General features: G+C 45.8%; 2 protein-coding genes across 5 annotated transcripts in view; both read left to right on the top strand.

Moving 5' to 3' along the window:
* MYO3A (myosin IIIA) overlaps nucleotides 1–4,336 on the top strand; it is a 113,208-nt gene extending 108,872 nt beyond the window's left edge. For both annotated transcript variants that reach the window (XM_081931447.1, XM_081931448.1), the window contains 2 exons: nucleotides 1,434–1,577; nucleotides 3,924–4,336. In XM_081931447.1, coding sequence (XP_081787573.1) covers nucleotides 1,434–1,577; nucleotides 3,924–4,038 — 259 coding nt within the window. In that variant the 3' untranslated portion in view covers nucleotides 4,039–4,336. The remainder of the gene's footprint in view (nucleotides 1–1,433; nucleotides 1,578–3,923) is intronic.
* A 4,927-nt stretch (nucleotides 4,337–9,263) lies between these two features.
* The window catches only part of GAD2 (glutamate decarboxylase 2), a 39,238-nt gene continuing 26,735 nt past the window's right edge, over nucleotides 9,264–21,766 (top strand). The window contains exons 1-4 of one of the 3 annotated variants that reach the window (XM_081882443.1): nucleotides 9,264–9,969; nucleotides 10,895–10,954; nucleotides 11,256–11,408; nucleotides 12,607–12,840. In XM_081882443.1, the coding sequence (XP_081738569.1) occupies nucleotides 9,894–9,969; nucleotides 10,895–10,954; nucleotides 11,256–11,408; nucleotides 12,607–12,840 (523 nt within the window). In that variant the 5' untranslated portion in view covers nucleotides 9,264–9,893. Of the gene's footprint in view, nucleotides 9,970–10,894; nucleotides 10,955–11,255; nucleotides 11,409–11,691; nucleotides 11,807–12,606; nucleotides 12,841–21,766 lie in introns of those variants that run through there. The other 2 variants (XM_081882444.1, XM_081882445.1) reach the window with 2 other exon arrangements.

The raw sequence follows: 21,766 nt of genomic DNA on the forward strand, positions 1-21,766 counted from the left end.
TCAGTAAGAGTAGCATTGCGGAAAATTGCCCAATAATTGTAGAGCCTTTCAGTCCTGGTACAGCGCTGAAGTACACCCAGCGCAGATTTTCTGTATACCTTCCAAAAAACCCCAACTCTGGCAACAGCAGTGGGTGTTTTAAATGACCAGTGTTTTGCTTTTCTATCCTGCAGTAAGACTTGGGGGAGCAATTTTTTATTCAGAATTCTGAGGATTCCCATTGCATCTGTCTGGAACTCAAGGACTACATTTTTTAGGCACTATATAATTTATGGAGTGCTTTCTAATAACTGTCCTTAAGCCTAGCAATGCACAAAGACTGAATAACGACCTCAGGACCATTTCCCACAGATACTAATTTCTATGTGTGTATGTCCCAGAAAAGTGTTACATACAGAATGAGTAAAATAATGTGAGATGTTTTTATTGGATCAGACCTTCTGCAGGATGTAGAAGTTTGCCCAGCCTTTCAGCGTTGTTAGAAGATGGTCATTAAAAAATACCTGGTAGAAAAACATATTTCCATCATAAGGATGTTTGACTGTTTAATGCAGAGATGACAGACAGATCGCTCCAAGTCTTGTTCCTGCCCATTTTCGCTTTGGACACAAAGGGATCTATTTCCTCATTAATAGTAGATTCTGCTGCCCCCTCCCAAATTCAAATCTGTATGGATATAACTAAAAGTAGATGCTCACAAACGGACTTTCAAAGCTTTTTAAAAACACGATGCCCCTGCCCCCATTATCAATAAACATGCATATTATCCCACTGCCAATTTTTGAATGAATACTTTGTAGACCATATAAGGTATGTGATGTAGCTCTTTAAGTAGCGGATAAAAAAATAATGACTGTAGCTTTACATACTTTTATATTGAAAAGCATTTTTCTAGCTGTCTTTTGTTGTACTGCTCTGTTGCTTTGCAGATATATTCCAAGCAAGGTATGACATTTCCATTGTATTCTTATAATAATAATTTATTCTCTTTTCCAGATAGAAAGTTACATTTGTTGCTCAGCAATTATATTATATTCCAATTTCACAAAATTAGTGACTTCCTGTTCACCCGACATTGATGTTTATAACCCAAATTACATACAATTGCGTCTTAAGGTTCTGTCTTATCTAATTTCATCCTCTCTAACACGCTTCTTAATATATTCTGCTATTTTCTTACACTTCAAACCCCGCTGTGGTCTTCACATATGGGAAATAACTTTTTATATAGACTAGAAAGGGTTTCCAGACTTTTTTAACATATTCTAAATGTGTATCTTTTATCAGTGCCATCAATTTTGCCATCTCTGCATATTCCAAGATATGACATCTCCATTGCGGAAGGTCTTTTGACTGTATAAGATGACACAGAATAGGAATTTACCATATTGTTTGTTTGTTTGTTTGTTTGTTTGTTTGTTTGTTTGTTTTAGTCTGGGCAAGATACTAGATGTAGAAGATCCCTATTACCAAGAATTTTCATCCACTGATTTAATCTCAAATGCAAGGAATACCTGCACACGAGAAAAGACACCGCCAACAGAGCCCAGAACTGAAACATTAAGCGTTAGTGAAGGGTAAGTTATACCAAACAATTGTCAAACACTTTAAAATTCCACTGAATTAAATGGGACCTATCCTCAAGTCTTCCAGTGAAGTCAGTAGTTTAGCTGCTTAGCTGCAACTGGATCATGCAGATTAGCCAGAAGAAGGAACTACAGACAGCTTAACTTGCAAATGTGTATATTGTATTTTATCTAAACTATTTCCATCCTGTTTTTCTGAGGTACACACAAGTTAGCTCATCACAATGTTATTCAAAGACACTTATAGATATGGATTGTATGCCGAGTTCCCATTATCACCAGGAGGCTTCAGGCCAAGACTAAACTGTTCCCTTTATTTCAGTGAGGTCTAAGCTCCGCTTAACTGGTCTCGAACTATACTTTATACAGCAAAAATCAATATTAAAAGGTAGACCCAGGCTGCAGTCCTTTGCATCTTTGTACATTCAGGTCTTGCATTCATGTAAACAGACTGCATGACTGAAAGCAGGGATGTAAGAAAGCATTGTTTTCCATTCTGTCCTAAATTCATAGCATGCTGCACTGTTTCTCTTCCATTGCAGTTCATCTTATGCTGAAAGCTAAATTATTCATCTTGCTCTCTGCTGTGGCAGAATTATATAATTTTTGTAATTCATTACATTATTCCACCCCAGTCATTTCCATGCAAAGGAATCACAATGCAAAAGTAATAAATTACGCATCGTTTGTGAACCGAAAGCAACAGCGAATACCAATTGCATTCACTGGATTGATTTCCATTCTGGCCATGGAACGAATAAGCTAACATTGGCCTTTTCCATTCCTGTTTTCATCAGAGTTCTCTGACATCCCTAATCAAAAGTCACAGTGGCACAAGCCACGAGCCATGTTCACAGCAAGAGCCGGGCCTTTCTAGTGCTCTCTTTCAGCCTGTCCAAAGGCCTTCGTGAACCAAGAAGCCTTAGGCTCTTGAACTGGAGCTCAGAGGTGAAGAAAAATAAATGCATGTCCATAGGACAGTCACTTGAAAAGGCCCCATTCACAGTGAAAGAGAGAGAAGGAAGGAAGGAAGGAAGGAAGGAAGGAAGGAAGGAAGGAAGGAAGGAAGGAAGGAAGGGAGGGAGGGAGGGAGGGAGGGAGGGAGGGAGGGAGGGAGGAAAGAAAGAAAGAAAGAAAGAAAGAAAGAAAGAAAGAAAGAAAGAAAGAAAGAAAGAAAGAAAGAAAGAAAGAAAGAAAGAAAGAAAAGAAAAAGGATCTGGAGTATGGTGCTCCAGTCATCATTGGGTGTGGATACTGCTGAATGGGTCCCAGCTATGGGCAACCCTCTAAAGCTCCACCCACCTTGATGCCCTCCCATACAAAGCAAGCCAAAAGTGAGAGGTTAGGGCATGGGTAGGCAAACTAAGGCCCGGGGGCTGGATCTGGCCCAACCACCTTCTAAATCCGGCCCACGGATGGTCCAGGAATCAGCATGTTTTTACATGAGTAGAATGTGTCCTTTTATTAAAAATGCATATCTGGGTTATTTGTGGGGCATAGGAATTCGTTCTTTCTTTCTTTTTTCTAAATATAGTCCAGCCCCCCACAAGGTCTGAGGGACAGTGGACCAGCCCCCTGCTGAAAAAGCTTGCTGACCCCTGGGCTAGGGTGATGTCAGCAGTATCCAGGGTCCCTCTTCTACATGAGGTTTTGTGGATGAATTGTGAGTTTGGGCCCTGGGTGAGAGCCAGAGTGGATGGGTTGAGTCCTGACTGAGTGCCAGAAGGCCAAGGGAAGTGTATCAGAAAGGGAATGAATTGATACTGGTCTATATTTATTAGAAATGTGTGTGAATGTAACTGTGCTTCTTGTTGTTTAAGTTGCCTTTTGTTGATTTACATTTCTGCACCCTGCTTAGAGATACTTTTTATATATTAAGCAGTATAGAAATGGTCTAAATAAAATAAATAAAAAGAAATATATGGTGAGAGGTGCTCTGTAATATCTTGGTTTCCTCAAAGAGCATCTGGATCTGGTCCATAAAGTCTTACATTTCTTATGGTTTAGCATAGTTGGGGCTAAGAAGACAGATAACACAGCTGATGGATCGTACCAAGAGGATCATTCCCTGCCAAGTCAACATTTTCACTGCACCCTGCTTTAGTTCCCAGCTTTTATGTGATGTCTCTCTCACCGCATACATTGTGCAGTTTCCACCTGCTGCAAAAGGGGGCTGGGAGGGAGAGGGAGAGTGAAACAGCTGCAGGGAGAAGAGGGGTGAGGGTTTGGTTTGTTTTATTGCCAAAGGTCAAGGTTAAGTAGTTGATTAACAAAGTTTTCCAAAGTAAATGTGTTGATTTCTTATTGCAAAAGCACTTCTGTTTCCCTTCTTCCTAGGCCAAGGGTCACAGAGACTCCAGTGGAAGAGAACAAAAGCAAGGATAATCCTTATGACTATCAAAAATTGTTACGGAAGACCTCTCAGCGCCGGCGCCTTATCCAGCAGTATTAGCTGCTGCTGCTGCTGCTGCTGCTGCTTTTTGGTTTTCATCAGCATAAGCTTCTCCTTTTTTTGTATGGTTTTATACTGTGTCCTTTTCTTTTTAATCTCTCCCCCCGCCCCGCAATTCTCTCTGGCATTTTAAATCAACTGTGTGCTTACGTTTGTGGACACACAAGATTGTAGCGCCTTACAGGGAAAGATGTCAGGGTTTACAGAGTACTGTAATTTGTTAGGTGGGGTTTTTTAAAAAAAAACAAAGAAAATGTAATTGTGTGAAAAATTATTTTATTAGTATGCTGTAACTTATTAAAAGTCCAGATAACTGAAAAAGCAAATCATTGTTCTCTTCTCTTTTTCTCCCCTATCATTTTTCTACAGTGAAAACTCAAATGTGGGTCTTCCTTTAGACTAGGTTTGTCTGCTGACCTTTGAAACTCTCAGACACATTATACCTTGTTAAAATGGAGCTATTTCAATTCACGGAAATACATAAACAAAAAGCAAACCATAAACATCTGGTACAATTTAACAAGGAACCAACTTGGACCAGCTTTCGGCATACTGAGTGCCCATTCGTAGCCCAAAAAAACAGGAAATGCAAAGTGTGTTTGATAGCAAAATTCTGCCAGAAGGATTCCTTGGGGAAAAGGCAAAACACCATTCAGTTTGTTATGGGATGTAGGTAGACAAGTGTTCCTGCTTTTTCTCGCTTCTAATCCGTTTGGTATAGATCCAGATTCTCCTGAAAACCATTAGTCTTTGTTGGAATTCACAACGGTTAGGGAAATATGAATTGGTTTATTTCCTGCTGGTTACTTTGGGCAGAAGAGAGAGAAACGGATTCTTCAATAATTTCACCTATTTTGAAACAAATGGAAATATTGAATGCTGTTAGCATTCCAGTTTCTGCACCAGTGATTTATAATTGACTGGTAGGTTCTCTGCACAGAGGGGAAGAGACAGTGACTCCCATTTTCAAACCAGGTGTTTTCTCAGAACTACTTAAGATGTGTGCTGCCAGCAAGCCCTTCTGCCATTCTTTAGGCATACACACAACCATTTTAAAAGCAGCTCTTCACTTTCCATTCCATTGGTATGCGTGTGAGTGGATGCTTTTTCTTTCTTTTACTGTGTACATTTGAAAGTTGCTGGAAGGAGGGGTGTTCAGTTGCTGAAACTGAAAATCCCCTTTAAAATGTAGGTTCTGTTTTCATTAGCATACTTCTACAAAAAAGAGGGGAAGAAGCAAGACCAAAGGGGGCAACTGAGCCACAGTCAACCAGAGACAAACTCAGGAGATGACTTTTAGGAAGCTACGATCTCCCTTTGCTCCTGTTCCCTATCTGTCAACTGGGGAATATGAATGACCTAGATCAGCCCTTGCTAGTCTGGCCTCCTCCAGATGTTTTGGGCTTTAACTCCTATCAGCCCCTGCCAGCATGTGATGGAGGATGCTAGGTTGGCAAAGGCTGGCCGACATTGCTGGACTGCTGTGCCAATGAGTGAAATGAGGGTTTTAAAGCACCTTGCATACTGGAAGTCGGAATATGTTTTATTTGCAGTTTTTTATGTTTGTATTGATGTCTTTTATTCCTGTATGACTAGTTCAGTCATGCCCATTAGTATTTTTTTAGAATTGCTAAATAAACACAAATATAAAAATGGCCAATAAATGACCATTTAAGTGGGAACCTCAGTCCAAGCAACGTTTGGTTTACTTCCAGTGAAAGATAAATATATTGGGGAGGAGAATGTACAAGATTCTCTTGCATTGAAGCCCATGTTCCTCTTTTACTTTTGTGTGCTTGTCAACTGGAAGCTTGAAACAAACTCAAGCCAGACCTGCCCTTTCATAAACACGAGTCTTGTTTCCCCGTCCAGGCAGTTTTAAAAGGAAACCAAGAGACTGCCTTCTTCATTGAACACAAGGCTTAAACTAGCTTCAGGATACAGGAAGGTGGAATGTGTGCTATTGATGCCCTGCAAATCCAGCATCACCTGAGCTCTGCAAGTGTGGCTTCCTCCCGATTGAAGTGCAGAGTATTTGAGGACTGGGACATTCGCAGGGAAACCAAAATGCTTGTTTACAAAGCTATTGTACTACCAACCTTACTGTATGCTTGTGAAACATGGACCACTTACAAACGCCATCTCCAACTTCTCAAAAGATTCCATCAATGGTGTCTCTGAAAAACCTTTCACATCACTTGGGAAGACAGGTGAACTAATATCAGTGTACTAGATGAAGCAAAGATCACCTGTGTTGAAGCAATGATTCTTCAACTTCAACTTTGTTGGATTGGTTATGTTGTGCGGATGCCTGATTATTGTCTTTCAAAGCAACTACTCTATTCCGAACTTAAAATGGAAAGCGTAATGCTAGTGGTCAATAAAAGAGGTTTAAAGACTGTCTCAAGGCAAATCTAAAAAAATGTAGCATAAACACTGACAACTGGGAAATGCTGGCCTGTGAGTGCTCCAGTTGGAGAATAGCCTTACCAAAGGTGTCATGGACTTTGAAGACACTCGAACTCAGGACACAAGGGAGAAATGGGCTAAGAGGAAGGAACACTTGGCAAATCCACACCGTGATCAATTCCCGCCCGAGAACCATTGTCCCCACTGTGGAAGGACTTGTGGGTCCAGAATTGGCCTCCATAGTCACTTACAGACTCATTGTTAAAACCGTGTTTATGGAAGACAATCTTACTCGGCTACGAGTGGTCACCAAAGAAAGAAGAAGAAGAAGAATTCAGAGAACAAAGGAAGAGAGGCTGCTGGCAGCTTTAATATCTGCCTTCCCCAAGAAGTGTCTCCATGGGGGGGGAGTGTTGTCTCCTAACTTCAAATATTCAGATAACTCAACCAACAGCATGTTAGCATCCACACTGTCTGGAGCCTGCACCCTTGTTTCGTATGTATTCTTAACTTTTTGCAGCTCCTGAAATCATCTGTTGTATTGCACTGCCAATCTCCATGAACCTGGCATGGTTCATAAATGAAAAGACCTTCTCCTTTGAGGCTGCTGATTAGGCTTACTGTTAAATTGGAGAACTGAGCAATAGCTTCAAGAGGCCCTTGATTTTGAGGGAATGTGCCCATGCTTTCAATATTCACAAGTTTTACAGAACATTATAGGGCCTTGTCAAACATATCCCCCCCGATTCCACAGTGACTCCTATTTCCAGCTCAAAAGAAGAGCCCAAAATAAATGTATACATTTTGGAAACTGATACCCTGAAACAGGGACCTGGTGTGTTTGCCATGTGTACTTTGCTGGCTTGCAGTCACCCCAGAGATGGTCCTTAATGCCTCCAGCATATCTTGCTGGAGAGACTAATACATTTGTCTCTGCAGTTCATTAACTCACAAATGTGTTCTTCAGTCAGCCAGCTGAGGTCCCTCTTCGTACCACCTGTTTAGTGACATGCTGAGCCAAAAGCTACTTTGGGAGAATAAGGACAGGCAGGAGGCAAGAAAGAAAGGTTCTCCATTTCTCTCTTTCTCATTCTCTCTCTTACAAAGAGGCCTCAGCAGTGCTAGACTATATGGAGAGCACACTTGACTATATCTGTGTTATGGTCCTACTGCTGATTTCACAGAGCCCATACAAATGCACAGTCCTGACCCCACACTTGTGCCATAAGCCTTCCAACTTCCACTGCCAGCTAAGTTCATCAGCTCTCTCTGAATTCTGTGATCCAACAACCCACCAGTGGGGCATCTTTCAGTGAAAGCCATTATCTGGTTTGGGATGCTCCAGAAACAAAGCCCAATGGAGCTAAGATGTATTGTGCCTTTCATTTCTCTTTTCACATACTTCCACATTTTTCTAGAGCAGGGCGGCCTAACAGATGTCATTGGGTTACAGCTCTCATCATCCATGGCCATTGGCCATGGTGGCAGGGCTGATGGGTGCTGTATTCCAGCAACATCTGCAGGGCCACAGGTTAGCCATTCCTGCTCTGGAATGTTCATAGTACCACATTTTTCCTCCCATTATTTGGGGTGTATTCAGTTCCAGCTCATCTGTAAAGGTTACAGGGGTACCAGAACCTGACGTGGAATTGAAGAAAATGAATATAATTCATGGGAAGCCTTAGTAGTTCTTCTGTTCAGTGCACTTTTGCCCATCTGCCAGACAAGATGTTGGGGCTGAAGAAGCTCAGGAGCAGTCACCATGGTAAGAGGGGACAGAGAGAGAAAGGGAAGGTGAACCCAGGGGTCTAGCCATGGTTTAGGAGATGGGGACCTAAGAGCTAGTCTTACATGGTACAACCACCCATATGGGCATTGTTTTGAACCAGGGTTGGGGAACCTTTTTCAGCCTGAGGGCACATTCCCTGAACCTGCAACTTCCTGTGGACCCAGCAGCAAAGAGTAGCAGGGGCTAGAGGCAGAAGTGGAGGACATAAAAGATGTGACTCTCATATCTGTACAGTAGGCTGCATTCCAGCCATGCAAAAGTCAGAGGTTGATGCACACCCAGGCATTATCACAGATCAAGGATGTGTTCCAGCCAGGCTTGAACCATCCAACTTTTTGCTTCCACTGCAAGCTGACTTTGTACTCTTCTCAGTTTCTCTCTAGCTGGGCACGGCTGTGGTGGGATGGTGTTAAACATTTCAGGAACCAGAAATGTTCAGAGAGTTGCTTTACTCATTGTTCCCAAAGGTCTGTGGTAGGAGAGTCACAGCCCAAAGGCTGCTCAAATATGACTGCTACTTCCTAGCTGTAGCTGCTTTGTGGATTGTTCTGGTGGGTTGCTATTTGCAGGCAGAGACTACTGGTGACACTCTGAAGGTTATGGTTCACCACGGAATCTTTAATAACTGGGGCATATGTGATGTGTGAGTGAGTTTGTTTCCTGGCACCTCCTTTTGTTGGGAGACGGCTCTGCCACAGTCTCCATCGCCATCACGATGATGCAGAAGACTTGAAGAATCCATTTCCAGAGGAGCAGCAGGTTGCAGCAAAAACAACACAGTCTTGTGCACACCTTAAAGTCTGACAAATCCATTACGGCATCAGCTTTTGCGACTCAAGCCCACTTCATCAGATGCTAGTCCGTTGTGGCATCTACACTGCTGCGGCAGGCAGGGTGGAATCCAATGTGTTTTCCCCAATAGGCAAGGTCACTTCCAGACAGAGCCGCCTGAAATCCGAACGCGATCAGAGGATCCCTCTCACTTTTGCAGGCTGATCCTGAAGCAGCATCCCAGCACCGATCTCGAATGTCTGAATTCCCCGTCTGAGCGCACCAGCCGGAGTCCTCGGCCACCACGTCTCCTACACCTCTGCGCTGTCCCTGCGAGGCAGTTCTTTCCGCGAGGGGTCAGCGTGTTTGTCGCCAGAGCCCGTGTCGGCCAGCGCTGCCCTTTCCGCCGCCTGGAAGGGAGTCGTGATCAGACGCACAGGCAGCGCGTCCCTTCGCCATCCGCACCACAAGTCCCGGGGCTAAAGAGGCGATCATCTGGCGGAGCGCAAATAAATACACCCCGCCGCCTGCCCGCCTCCTCTGTCCGCTTGGCTGTGAAAGCGAAGGGCGAGCGGATCAGCACCATGGAGAGCGCCTAGCGCAGCCGCTCGCTCGTCTCCCGCCCACCCAGCCAGCCAGCCAGCCAGCGCCGGTGTCTGTCTGGAGCGCACAGCCAGAGCGCCACGCTCAGCTGCTTCTCCCGGCGCCGTCGTCGCCGCCATCGCCACCCGCCTTGCCCGGCCCTCTCGCCCAGCCACAACCCCGCCACACGCTCATTCACACACACACACGCTCCCTCCCCCGCCCTCCCCGCGTCTCTCTGTCTTTCGCACACACAGCCCAGGCGCGCTCGCTGCACTTCACCGGCTCCTCGCAAGCTCCGCAGATGGCAACTCCCGGCGCAGGTTTTTGGTCCTTCGGGTCTGAAGATGGATCCGGAGACCCTGAGAACCCCGGTCCAGGTAGGAGCCCCCACTCACTCACTCAGTCACCCCCCCCCCCCGGAAGACCACGATGCATCTTTCAGCTCCTGCCTCCTGCGCAAAGTTGCCAGCCCAGATCCTGGAAGCCTTGGCTTGACCCTGACCTGACTTTTTTTCCCACCCCCCAACGCTGCCACCGTTGTCTGGTTTTATAATCGTTCGTGCCTTTGGCCGCCTTGAGAAGATCGAGGGGGCCGCCCGTCCCTGCCTGGAGAAGGCGCCCCTCTAAGAAGGGATTCATTTGGAGGGACCAAAATACCAGGACCTAAAGAAGAGGCAGCGGGCCGCCTCACCTGCGCGCAGCGAGGGACCCGGAGCGCCCCTGGCCGGCTCGGAGAAAAGCAGCTCAGTGGAATATATCTCAGGATGCTGCTACCCGGCTGGGACTCACCCAAACACAACTGGCCCTCAATAAAGGGAAGGAGCGGGGTGGGCAGAAGGGTGGACCCAGGTTGCGTCGCTGAGAGGGGACGGGAGCGCTTTTCGCTTAGAAAGTGTCCTGGATTGCTGAAGGACCCATATGCTTGCATCGCCAAGACTGCTTACGCGCATTTGTCCGCTTGCTTCATTCTAACGCGCCTCTTCCCATATGGAGGGCTTGGGGGCAGCTAGCAATACGTGCGCAGCTCAATCCTAAGCATCTTCTTACTCAGAAGTAAGGACCCTCTGATTTCATTGGGGCTTTCTCCCGTCTAAGTATGCGCAGGATTGCAGCCCTTACATTACCCATAACATAACCCATATACCATGCGCTAAATCCTAAGCAAACCCCGGCGAGGGGGAAGCATCGTGTCTGGTCTGCAGTGACCCTGTTATGTGTGCTTGCGTGGGGGGGGCCATCTTCCTCATCGAACCCACACGAAACGACCCGTCTGATCCTATATTCTTGTTTCTCCCCCCTCAGCAAAAGCTTGGTGTCAAGCTGCCCAGAAGTTTACAGGAGGCATTTCAACCAAACTCTGTGGTAAGCGATGAGAAGGAAATGGGGGGACCAAATCGCAGGAAGACGCTTTAATAAAATAGGGCGGGGGAGGAGACGTTTTACATAGGAAACAAAACAAAACAAAAATACATTCCGTCTCCCACCCCACCCCGCGCGCGCACCCTCCCTTTTCCAAAGGATCCGAGGAGGACTTCCCAGAGTAAGTTGAAAACTCGGTGATGGGTCTATGGAGCCGCCTTGAACGAACCGTCCTGGGTCCCCCACTCCGTGCTTTTGAGTCTCCGCTGTGCCATTTAGGCTTCGCCCTTTGTGTCTTTGTTAGCTTTGCTGTACGGAGATGGGGAGAAGCCCATGGAAACGGGGGCTGCTAAGGAGGACCCGAGCTCGGCCGCCAGGAAGGCCCCTTGCACCTGCAATAAAAAGCCCTGCGGTTGCCAGAAAGAGGAGGTCAATTATGCGTTTTTACACGCGTCAGGTAACCATCTCCTAACTGGGGTGGGGGGTGTCAGAATGGGGTCAGCCGGACTGGATGCTTTGGAAGCCACTCATCAGCTGTTCCAAAGGAGGAAGCCTTTTGGTGGAGAGCATTATAATCCTGGTTCATTAAATCCAATGGGAACTTTGCCATTGACAGAGGTTGGTAAACATCTCTGTGCGACCACCCTGGCTTCCTCTTGCCAAGAGGATTTCGATTAGGCAGAGGCTGAGCAATGCATAAATACGTGTGTGCGTATATACCAGGACACAATTGATTGTCGTTAGCATTCTAGGTTCTAAAGGCAATAAATGTCGTTATCCCACTTTAAAGCGCGTGTTCGGTGGTGATGTGTGAATGGGTTTGCGGCGAGAGGGAAATCCAGCAGTTGGAATCAGGTTGTTAATTCTGGAAACTCTTGCCAAAAAGCTTATTGACAGGATATGAATCTTTCTGCTTCATCAAATCCCTCCGAATCCTTCTACGCCGAGTGGCAATGTATTAAACCGATAAATGGCCTTCCTCGGAATCACAGGCGCTGGTTCGACATTCTCAATTAGTCAGCGCCTGAAAATATTGGAGACTGAGACCGTAGATTCTTTTCCTAACTACCTTATGTGGTTTCAGCACCACTTGGAGGGACAGCGACTAAGAACAATTTAAACCTTAACGGCGGGGTGAGGCATATTGGTAATTGACGACATAAATGTCAGAATTAAGGAGAAATTAGTGGTGGGAACTCATTACAAAACATGGCATGCACGAAATGCAAAGATGTTTACTATTTCGAAAGTGAGGCAATTGCACCTTGATTTCTGAATTTTTCTTTTTCATTTAATTTGCTTTTTCGTAGATGACTCTTATTTTTATTTTTTGTTAAAAAAAATCTCAAATATCCAGTACAAGTAGAAACATGAGAAGGAGCAATGAGATCTTTAATGGACCCATTTTCAAGTAATAAATCAACATCTAAGTACGGGGTTTTGTTTACTAACAGAGACATAAAAGTACAGTATTTATATTACCAGGAAATCAACGTTTGTAAAATAAAGCTTCATTGGCTTTTGTAGTCGTCTGTACCTCTGAATAATATTTAACATAAAAGAGACCAATTTCGATGGTCCACCGTAAGTAGAAAAAGTGTCCAAAACCTAACTATGAAATCAATGTCGTATTTCACCGCTTTCCATCCTTTCAGATCTTCTGCCAGCCTCGGACGGAGAATTAGCTACTTTGTCTTTCCTACAAGATGTTATGGACATTTTGCTCCAGTACCTGGTGACAAATTTCGACAGATCAACCAAAGTTATTGATTTCCATTACCCAAACGAGCTACTTCAGGAATATAATTGGGATTTGGCAGATCAACCCCAGACTTTGGAAGAAATTCTGTCGAACTGCAGGATCGCGCTAAAATATGCTATTAAAACAGGTAACAGCTACCTTCGGGTGTTATAATGTAAAATGATTCTAGGTTAAAGTCACAGGCGCCCCCCACCCTCCGTCTCTTTGTGCTTTTGGAATCTGCTGAGAAACCTGGCCGGTTTTTAGTATTTATTGTCTTGCGCTGAGGAGCAATGTCTGACGTTTGGAACAAACAAGCAGTAATTCCTGCGCTGAAAGAGGGTAGAGAGGGGAGCTCTGTCTATTCGGGGCAGATCACTCATAGCTTCTTGGCTGAAAATATACTACTAGCTGGTTTTGTTTTATGAGATCATGTAGCGATGGCTTGTGGTGGTGACAACAGGTTCTTGAATTAAAGACACACATTTTTGGCGTAGTATAAATTACAGATTTCCTTATGACTGAGAGTAAAAGCCGTCTCCGAATTGTACAGTCGCTTCTTTTAGATGCCCCCATCCATTTTTTTAATTTAATGGAAATTGAGCCAGCAAGGGGAAAATAGTTTCTTCTTTTTTATTATTATACCATCACTGAACATACCCAGGTCCATAAATGAGGTCCCGATCCTTCTTTCAGAAGCGCAAATCTGGAGGCAAACCGGATTTACTCTACTACGGCCCTACTTGCTTACGTTGGAGTAAGCTACATTGAAAATAGAGAGGCTTACTTCTCAGTAGACATGTATAGGGTTGCGGTGTTATGCCACTTAACAGAAGAAGCTCCTCTAAAAGAAGGGTTCAGGCAGACTTCCTGAAGAAAGGAATTCACCCAGAAGGGCATGGGGAGCAATCTGGGCTGTTTGGGCAAAACCAACAGGGCAAGAAGCAGCGGGTAAATTGAGCTCTGGCGCCTGGAGCAAAGTCCTGACCCCTGATGGCAAGTCTGGGCATCCTGAGCGGCACTGAACTGATTCATTCTCCTAAATGGACGGCGGCCCAATAAACAAGGTGAATTAAATGCCAAATGGCCTTTTAAGCTCCACTTTGTCGCCCGGTTCAGAAAGAGGTTGGAACCTGATTGCTGGAAATATGAGCTAATAATCCATAGTATGTCGGAGAGATTTCTCTCTCCCCGCCCCCCCCTCTCTCACACACACACACGCGTAAGAGCGTGGACAGCCATGGAGATACAAGCTTTGGGCTGCAGTTCTACCCACGCTTACCTGGCTGGGACTAAGCCCACCTTGGAACCTGGTAGGACATTTCTGAATAAACAGGACCCACATGATTCTCTCGCCGTTGATTCCCACCCTCCCACCCTCCGCCTATACACACACAGAGAAAAATAAATCCTATGGTATTCAAGGGGCCTTACTTCCAAGTAAGTGTCCATAGGGTTGCAGCCTTTGACTACCCTATAGAATCAACAAACACAGAGTGTGAGGTTTGTATTGATTTTGCTTCGAGTTTCTTTTCTTTTCTATTATGGCATATTTCTGATGGGCTGCTTTCATGTGTGATTTTCATTGTGAGTGATGGTTTTTGCCTTCGATTCTTTCCCTCCCTCCCTCCCTCCCTCCCTCCCTGTACCTTTTAGGGCTTGATCGTGTTTTTTAATAATAATAATAATAATAATAATAATAATAATAATCCCTGTCAAGAAAACTCAGACTCAGACGTCACGATTGGTTGCATTAGCGTTTGACGTGCTGATTTACGACCTTGCCATCTATCAGCGTAGATGAGATTATTTCATGCCTTAAAGTGCCTCGTTTTGGATGCAATCCATAACACCAGTTAAAGGCGGCGCCTTAAAACGTGCCATTGGTTTCAGGGTGGTGTGGGCTGGCCTTTGACAGTCGGATCCCAAACATAGTCTCTTGGAAGTAAGGCCCGTTTGTTTCAGAGGGATTCATCCTCAAGCGTGTATCTGACCGGAGCCTTAACTTAATAACAAATCCAGAAACGTGACGGAGGAAGGGACGGCTAAGACCGCAATCTTATACCTGGGAATAAACCCTACTGAACTCAATGCTTGCTTCCGAATAGACAAATCTAGAACCTTGGGAGTAAGCCTCTTTAAAACTAGTGGGGCTTATTTCTGAGAAGACACGCGTTGAGCGTTATGTCTGCATGCGTGTATTTATAGGCATCGCTGTAAACACATTGGAAATTAAAGGGTTAGGCGATACAGACGTGGGGGTGGGTTTTCTAGTGTCGGCCACACACGCGCACACATACACACATTTGCGTATAAGGCGTGGGTATAGAGAGGGAGAAAGCGTAAATAGTGCGCGCGTGTAGTCAAAACGCCGCGCAATCCAAGAGGCAGGATGCGACAGGGCGCGGCTTTTACAGAGTCGGGATCTCGCGCCTCCCCCCCCCCCCAAGGAAAGTAACATTAAAGGCGATGGGACGTTGGCGAAATCATTGAAAGCAGCGAAGCCGGCAGAGTCTCGCCTACCCATTCTGACCGATGTTCCCAAAGAAACGCGAGCAGATAATCGGAGCACGTCCAGAACATCATTTAGCTGCCAGGGGGATGTACCGGGAGCTGAGCTCTCCCCCCGCCCGCCGGGTGTGGAGGATGTAACGGGAGAAGCGCCTCACAACGTCTTGGGGATGACAACCTCCCAATCAAAATGATTTGTTAGCCATTATCGATCATTTCCATGCGAGCTCCTTATTATATTATTTCGATTCCTTCAACGGGTGTAAATTCTTCCAAATGAGGTTCCTACCAGAGCGTCCGCCCTTTCTCGGGATACCTAGAGAGAAGCGTGGCCGATTAAAAACCAGCAATTAGGAGTGTTATGTTGTCAAGTGACTGAAAAACCGAGCCGCGTATAAATTAAATGTAGGACCCGCACACTACATATATAGGTATTATTACCTAACTCCAATTTAATCATTTTAATAGTGTCTATTCCATCTCCCTCTTATAGATATAGATATAGATATAGATGATATAGATATAGATATAGATATAGATATAGATATAGATATAGATATAGATATAGATATAGATATAGATTATTTTCCTTAGGAGCAGTTTTGGAAAAAATGATTTAAATATTTTAAATTTGATTTTAGTAGTCCTTCTTGCTTGTGTCCCCTTCCTAATTGTTTTGTTGAAAAGAAAGTGCACCTGTGAGTTTGTGTTTATTTCGAGCGACTGTGTTCTTAGGAAGGAACCATCTTGCGGTTCATTCAGTGCCCCAAACCGTCAACTTTACGGCCCTGAGGCCGAGCCATGTTTGTTTCGACCCGATTCGTTTATTGACTTCGGCTGAAATCCTAAACACAGTCCCTAAGGAGTCCTTTCCATTCAACTCAGGAGCACTTAGTTCTGCGTAAACATGAATATTAAAAATACAGGGGGGAACGTCAACAAGATTAACAGACCCAAGATTTGCGGCAATCAAATAGCAAATTCTGTTTTGCGTATGACATTTGTATTTCTGTCCACAAATCGGCCAAACCACCAGTAAACAACCCTGAACATTCTTTTGTAAGCGTCTTCTTTGAAAGAAAGGAGTCACTTCGGAATAAGTAAAGGATCCGACGGCTGAAAGGCTATAGAGCCGAGTTTCTTGGAAGGAAGCGCGGTTGAAATCAGTTTGAATGTCTTCCCAGTGACTCCGAATGATTCTGTGTTGTGCGCAAGCAGGAAGAGGTCAAGTGTATCTACGAAAGCGCAGCTCTCATTTGTAGTCAGTCGCTCTGGGATCGTACGGGCGACTGAGGATTGCGTCGATTGAGAGGGTGGGGCTGGGGTTGGTGGTCTTTTGTTCTCTCCCCATCTGGGTCTCTCTAATCCCACGGCTGCTAACCTGGCTACTCCGGTTTAAGCGTTTTGTGGATCGCAATCACGGTTGCGCGTATTAACAGCCGAGCCTAAAGAAAGATATATTAATTTGGAGTGGCTGGGGGGGGGCTTTTGCCACTGGGTATTGAATCCGATGCGCACAACTGGATCTGTCGGATGTCCTGTGTACTTTAAGGCTGCGTTATAAAGCGAGTAGGTTCTGAAGGGTCACGATCCGCGACTGGCGCCTCTCCAAATGCTCCGAAATGAGAGCAGTTACCCGAGCGGCGATCGTCACATCCCATTTGCGCGTTTCCCTTTCTCAACGCGTCTCCTAACGATCGCCTGTCCCGGAGGGGATCTTATTCATTAGAGCGCCTGGAGCAAGATGGAGCGGGCGGGCGGGCAGCCACTACCTGCCGGCTTGCGCCTCCCGGGAGCCTTTTCAGAAGGAACCTGTTATACTGAGGATCGCGGTGCGCGGATATGGCAGGCGGGCCCGCCCGCGCGTGTTTTGGGGGAGGAGGGAGCTGGCGAGGAAGAGAAATGAGCCAAGTAGGACGCGCGCAACCAGGGCTGGAAAAGGCAGCGAGACACTTTCTTGCAGGTCTCTTCGCATTTCTTGCTGCGAGCCAAGCAGCTTGTGGTGAGTCACCGAGCGACACTGCACGTGGGAATGAAGGACTCCATCCAAGGAGGAGGATGGACAGGTGCGTTAGCAGAGGTACAAGGAATCTGTTATATCGAGGAAGGACTGTGATCATATATGTAAGTGTACACACAACATCTCAAAAAGCAGAGACATCACCTTGCCAACAAAGGTCCGTATAGTAAAAGCTATGGTTTTCCCAGCAGTGATGTATGGAAGTGAGAGCTGGACCATAAAGAAGACTGATCGCCGAATAATTGATGCTTTTGAATTATGGTACTGAAGGAGAGAGTCCCACGGACTGCAAGAAGATCAAACTTATCCATTCTGAAGGAAATCAGCCCTGAGTGCTCACTGGAAGGACAGATCCTGAAGCTGAGACTCCAATACTTTGGCCACCTCATGAGAAGAGAAGACTCCCTGGAAAAGACCCTGATGTTGGGAAAGATTGAGGGCACAGGGAGAAGGGGACGATAGAGGACGAGATGGTTGGACAGTGTTCTCGAAGCTACCAGCATGAGTTTGACCAAACTGCGGGAGGCAGTGGAAGACAGGAGTGCCTGGCGTGCTCTGGTTCATGGGGTCGCGAAGAGTCGGACACGACTAAACAACAACACACACAAGGGGATGCACCGACGTGGCTGGCTCAGAGAGAGCGAAAAGACCCCTAAATGAGCGCAGCAGGGAGAGGATTGCACCAAGTCTATCTCTCCGATGTGCCACGTAGAAGGTTTGTTCGATTCTGTAGCAGAGAACGAGAGAAACACTCGAAAATACGATCCCCTGCGATACTAACATGGTTCAGTCGGTAGCGCAGGAGACTTAATCTATTCTTCGACTCCACCCGTTTCTGGAAGGATCATTAAAGACCAAAAGCCTGGTTATGAGAGGAAAGTTTTTGCCTGGCGCCTAATGGCTTGGGAGAAAACTCCATAGAATTCAATGAGATTTATGCGCAGGATCACATTGCCAAGCGCTCCAACCCGCTCCATCAGATGCATGAAGAGCCTGAAAATTCAATATCAGAGGGATTGGCTTTCGAGAAATCAGGCTTGTGGCAGCTCAGTTACTCCGGAGTAAGGCCCTCTGAGTTTTCAATAGGATTCGTCCCACCGCTGGTCTCAACTGGATTTAACTCGATCAAGATGTATTTCAGAGATTTACGTTGTTGTCCCACAAGCCCCATAAACTTAACCTACTTCTTGCCTTTCGGTTGCGCTCTTCTTTGTTTAATCGGAAGTCAGGTGAACTGAGTTCGATGGGGTTTTCTCCCTGGTAAGGGATGCCAGTTTTGTACTGCGCTTTGTTTGCAACCCTGAATGCGAAACTTGGGGAGGAAATACAAAAGCGACATGACTCAATTGTGTAGGAAGCGATTGTAAATCGCCCCATCCATATATATATATATATATATATATATATATATATATATATATATATATCCATATATATAATTATATATATATATCCACATATATATAATTTACCGCAAATGGCAGACGAGATATATATATCTCGTCTGCCATTTGCGGTAAATTATGCCAATTAAAATGCTAGACTGGATTAGGAAAGGAATTGGCTGCTTGGCTGTAATTGGCCAGTGAAATCACGTGGAGTGTCATTTCAGTTTCGCTAGGGGTCAAAACCGGGTTTGCGCCCGATGCCCTTCACCAGATGAATTTTAGAGGAGTGTATGCGCGGCTGGACTCCAACTCCCATCAGCCCTAGCCAATGTGACCAATAGGCAGGGAGGACGGAATGTGTAGTTCATGGAAATTCAGCTACTCCCGATTTATAAAAGCCCTGAGTGGTTGTGTGAAGTAGAGTGGCTTCTTCATCCGTGTCTGTCTCTGGTTTGGCGGGGGATGGCTGTGAGCAGAGTTCGTACTACAGTAAATGCATTATAAAGAGCAATCAATCCGATTTAAACCATGTATTGCGGGCTTTTGCTATAAAGGGAAGGAGGGTGGGGGAGAAAAGCGGCAACATAAGCGGCAGATGCATTGGGGGACGAGCAAGAACCAGAACAAAGGCCTAGCACAGCGTGTGAACGGGCCAGCGTGTGCACGTCCTTGGCAAATTGGACTCGCTTCGGAGTAAAGCACGTGTAGAATTGCTACGTGGAATCGGTGTCTGTCAAAAGCAGGAGATAAACATCACGCCGCCAGGGGGCGCTGCTGTGAGCTTGGCTTTCTGAAGTCGTTCTTTCGGGCTGCAAATTCCAAGACGGATTCGAACCAAACATTCCGCTCGAGAAGGCCTGGCGTTGTCAGTCTGCCTGGTTCCCGCTTTCCAAGCAATGAAATTCCCCATCCAAAGCTGTGAGGATGGTGGCTGCGTTTGATGCTGAAAAGTAATAGCCAAAAATGATAGCCCTACCACACGATGGGAGGTGTCTTGCTTCTGGTTCTGCAGAGCATGTTGGCTGAACTATGTTGTCCTTTGGACTGTTCCATAAAGGCAGTTTTTGTGGAAGAGGAATGGGGAACTTGTGGTCCTCCAGACAATGCTGGACTACAGCTCCCATGACCACTGGCCATTGGCCATGCTGACTGGGGTTGATGGGAGTTGGAGTCCCAGCAGCATCTGGAGGACCACTGATTCTCAGCCATGGTAAGATCACAGCCCCTCCTGGAGTTCATTTGAGTTGGAAACTGCTGAGCTGCTCCCATATAATCCTATTTTTTTCTTTCTCCTGCTTTATGCCTTCTGTTGCAGTACAGTGGTATCTCGGGTTACATACGCTTCAGGTTACAGACTCCACTGACCCAGAAATATTAACTCGGGTTAAGAACTTTGCTTCAGGATGAGAACAGAAATTGTGCTTCAGCGGTGCAGCAACAGCGGGAGGCCCCATTAGCTAAAGTGGTGCTTCAGGTTAAGAACAGTTTCAGGTTAAGAATGGACCTCTGGAACGAATTAAGTATTTAACCCGAGATACCACTGTCTTTCCACCTTTTGCCTTTCTCTTGTCTTCTTCTTCTTCCTGTATGTTTGAACTCTTCTAAAGATTTCCCTCCTATGAAAATCAACAAATAGATAGATGATAGATGATAGATAGATAGATAGATAGATAGATAGATAGATAGATGGATAGATAGATATAGGGATAGATAGATATAGGTAATGGTCCTCAAACTTGGTACTGGATTTTAACCTGGAATCTAAAAAGAATGCATGTGAAAGTGATACTAGTTTCCCATCTCCTGCTGTTCCAATGTTGTTGCAGGGTCATTGTTGGCTAGGTGAAGTAAGGGCAAGTGAGGGCCCATAGCAGGGGTGGGGAAACTGTGGCCCTCCAGATATTGTTGGAGCCAGCTCCCAGCGTGCCCGGTGCCCGATCATGGAAGCTGTAGTCCAGCATCTGGAAGATGACGTGTTCCTCACCCCCCTCATTACTGCCTCTGAAATAGATTATACTGGAAAATACACTTGCAGCACAGTTCTATCCATTTTTACGCCAATGGTTTCTATTGTGGTCTTCTGTTAAACAGCTGCCTGCTGTTCTCACTGCCAGAAGACGAAGAAGAGTTTGGGTTTGATATCCCACTTTATCACTACCCTAAGGAGTCTCAAAGCTGCTAACATTCTCCTTTCCCTTCCTCCCCCACAACAAACACTCTGTGAGGTGAGTGGGGCTGAGAGACTTCAAAGGAGTGTGACTGGCCCAAGGTCACCCAGCAGCTGCATGTGGAGGAGCAGAGACACGAACCCGATTCACCAGATTACGAGTCTACCACTCTTAACCACTGGCTCTCCACAGGGGGATCTGCAGGGGGATCAGGCCAGTGACTCATCTAGCCTGGCCCTCTGTTCTCACAGTGGACAACTAGAATCCTGGGGGAATTCCTCCAGGAGGGCATGAGCGCAACAGCTCTCTAGCTACCTTTGATTTCCAACAACTGATATTCAGTGGATTTTGGCTTTGATTGCGCTAGGAAGCAAAGAGTTCAGCCTGACCTTCCTCTGTGTGCAACCTTCCCTGTGCACAGTTATTAACGAAAGAAAAACATGCAGGCTGCATATCAAGCAAATGTCTAGCTGGCCCTGGTTCCATGTCATGTAGGAGCACACCCTGTCGGACTGGGACCAGGGAGACCCACGGGGTCTCTCTCACTCTAATCTTCCTCACAGGGTCATTGGGTGGTTGCCAAACCATCTAGGCCACCTTGAACTTAAGGGCCAGTATGGTGTAGTGGTTAGTGTATCCAAATAGGACCTGGAAGATGAGAGTCCAAATCTCTTGATCACGAAGCTCACGGGTGACCTTGAGCCAGTCACTGCCTCTCAGCCTAACCTGCCTCATGGGGTTGCTACAAGGATAAACACATCACCTCAAGCTCCTTGGGTAAATGGTGGGACATAACTGTAATAACATAAAGCAACATTTCTTAGTAGCCGACATGTGCCTTCCGCCTGGCACAGCATGGCCAGGAGCTAGGAAGGATGGGAGGGTTTCACGTTGCCTACCCCTGCCTTGGTGGAAGGAGACATATTGCTATTATTATATTTAAAAAACATAACAAAGAAAAAGGCCAAATAGCAGAGCCAGTGCTCT

Source organism: Podarcis melisellensis (assembly GCF_964234715.1).
Source record: "Podarcis melisellensis genome assembly, chromosome: 12".
NCBI classification, from domain to species: Eukaryota; Metazoa; Chordata; class Lepidosauria; order Squamata; family Lacertidae; genus Podarcis; species Podarcis melisellensis.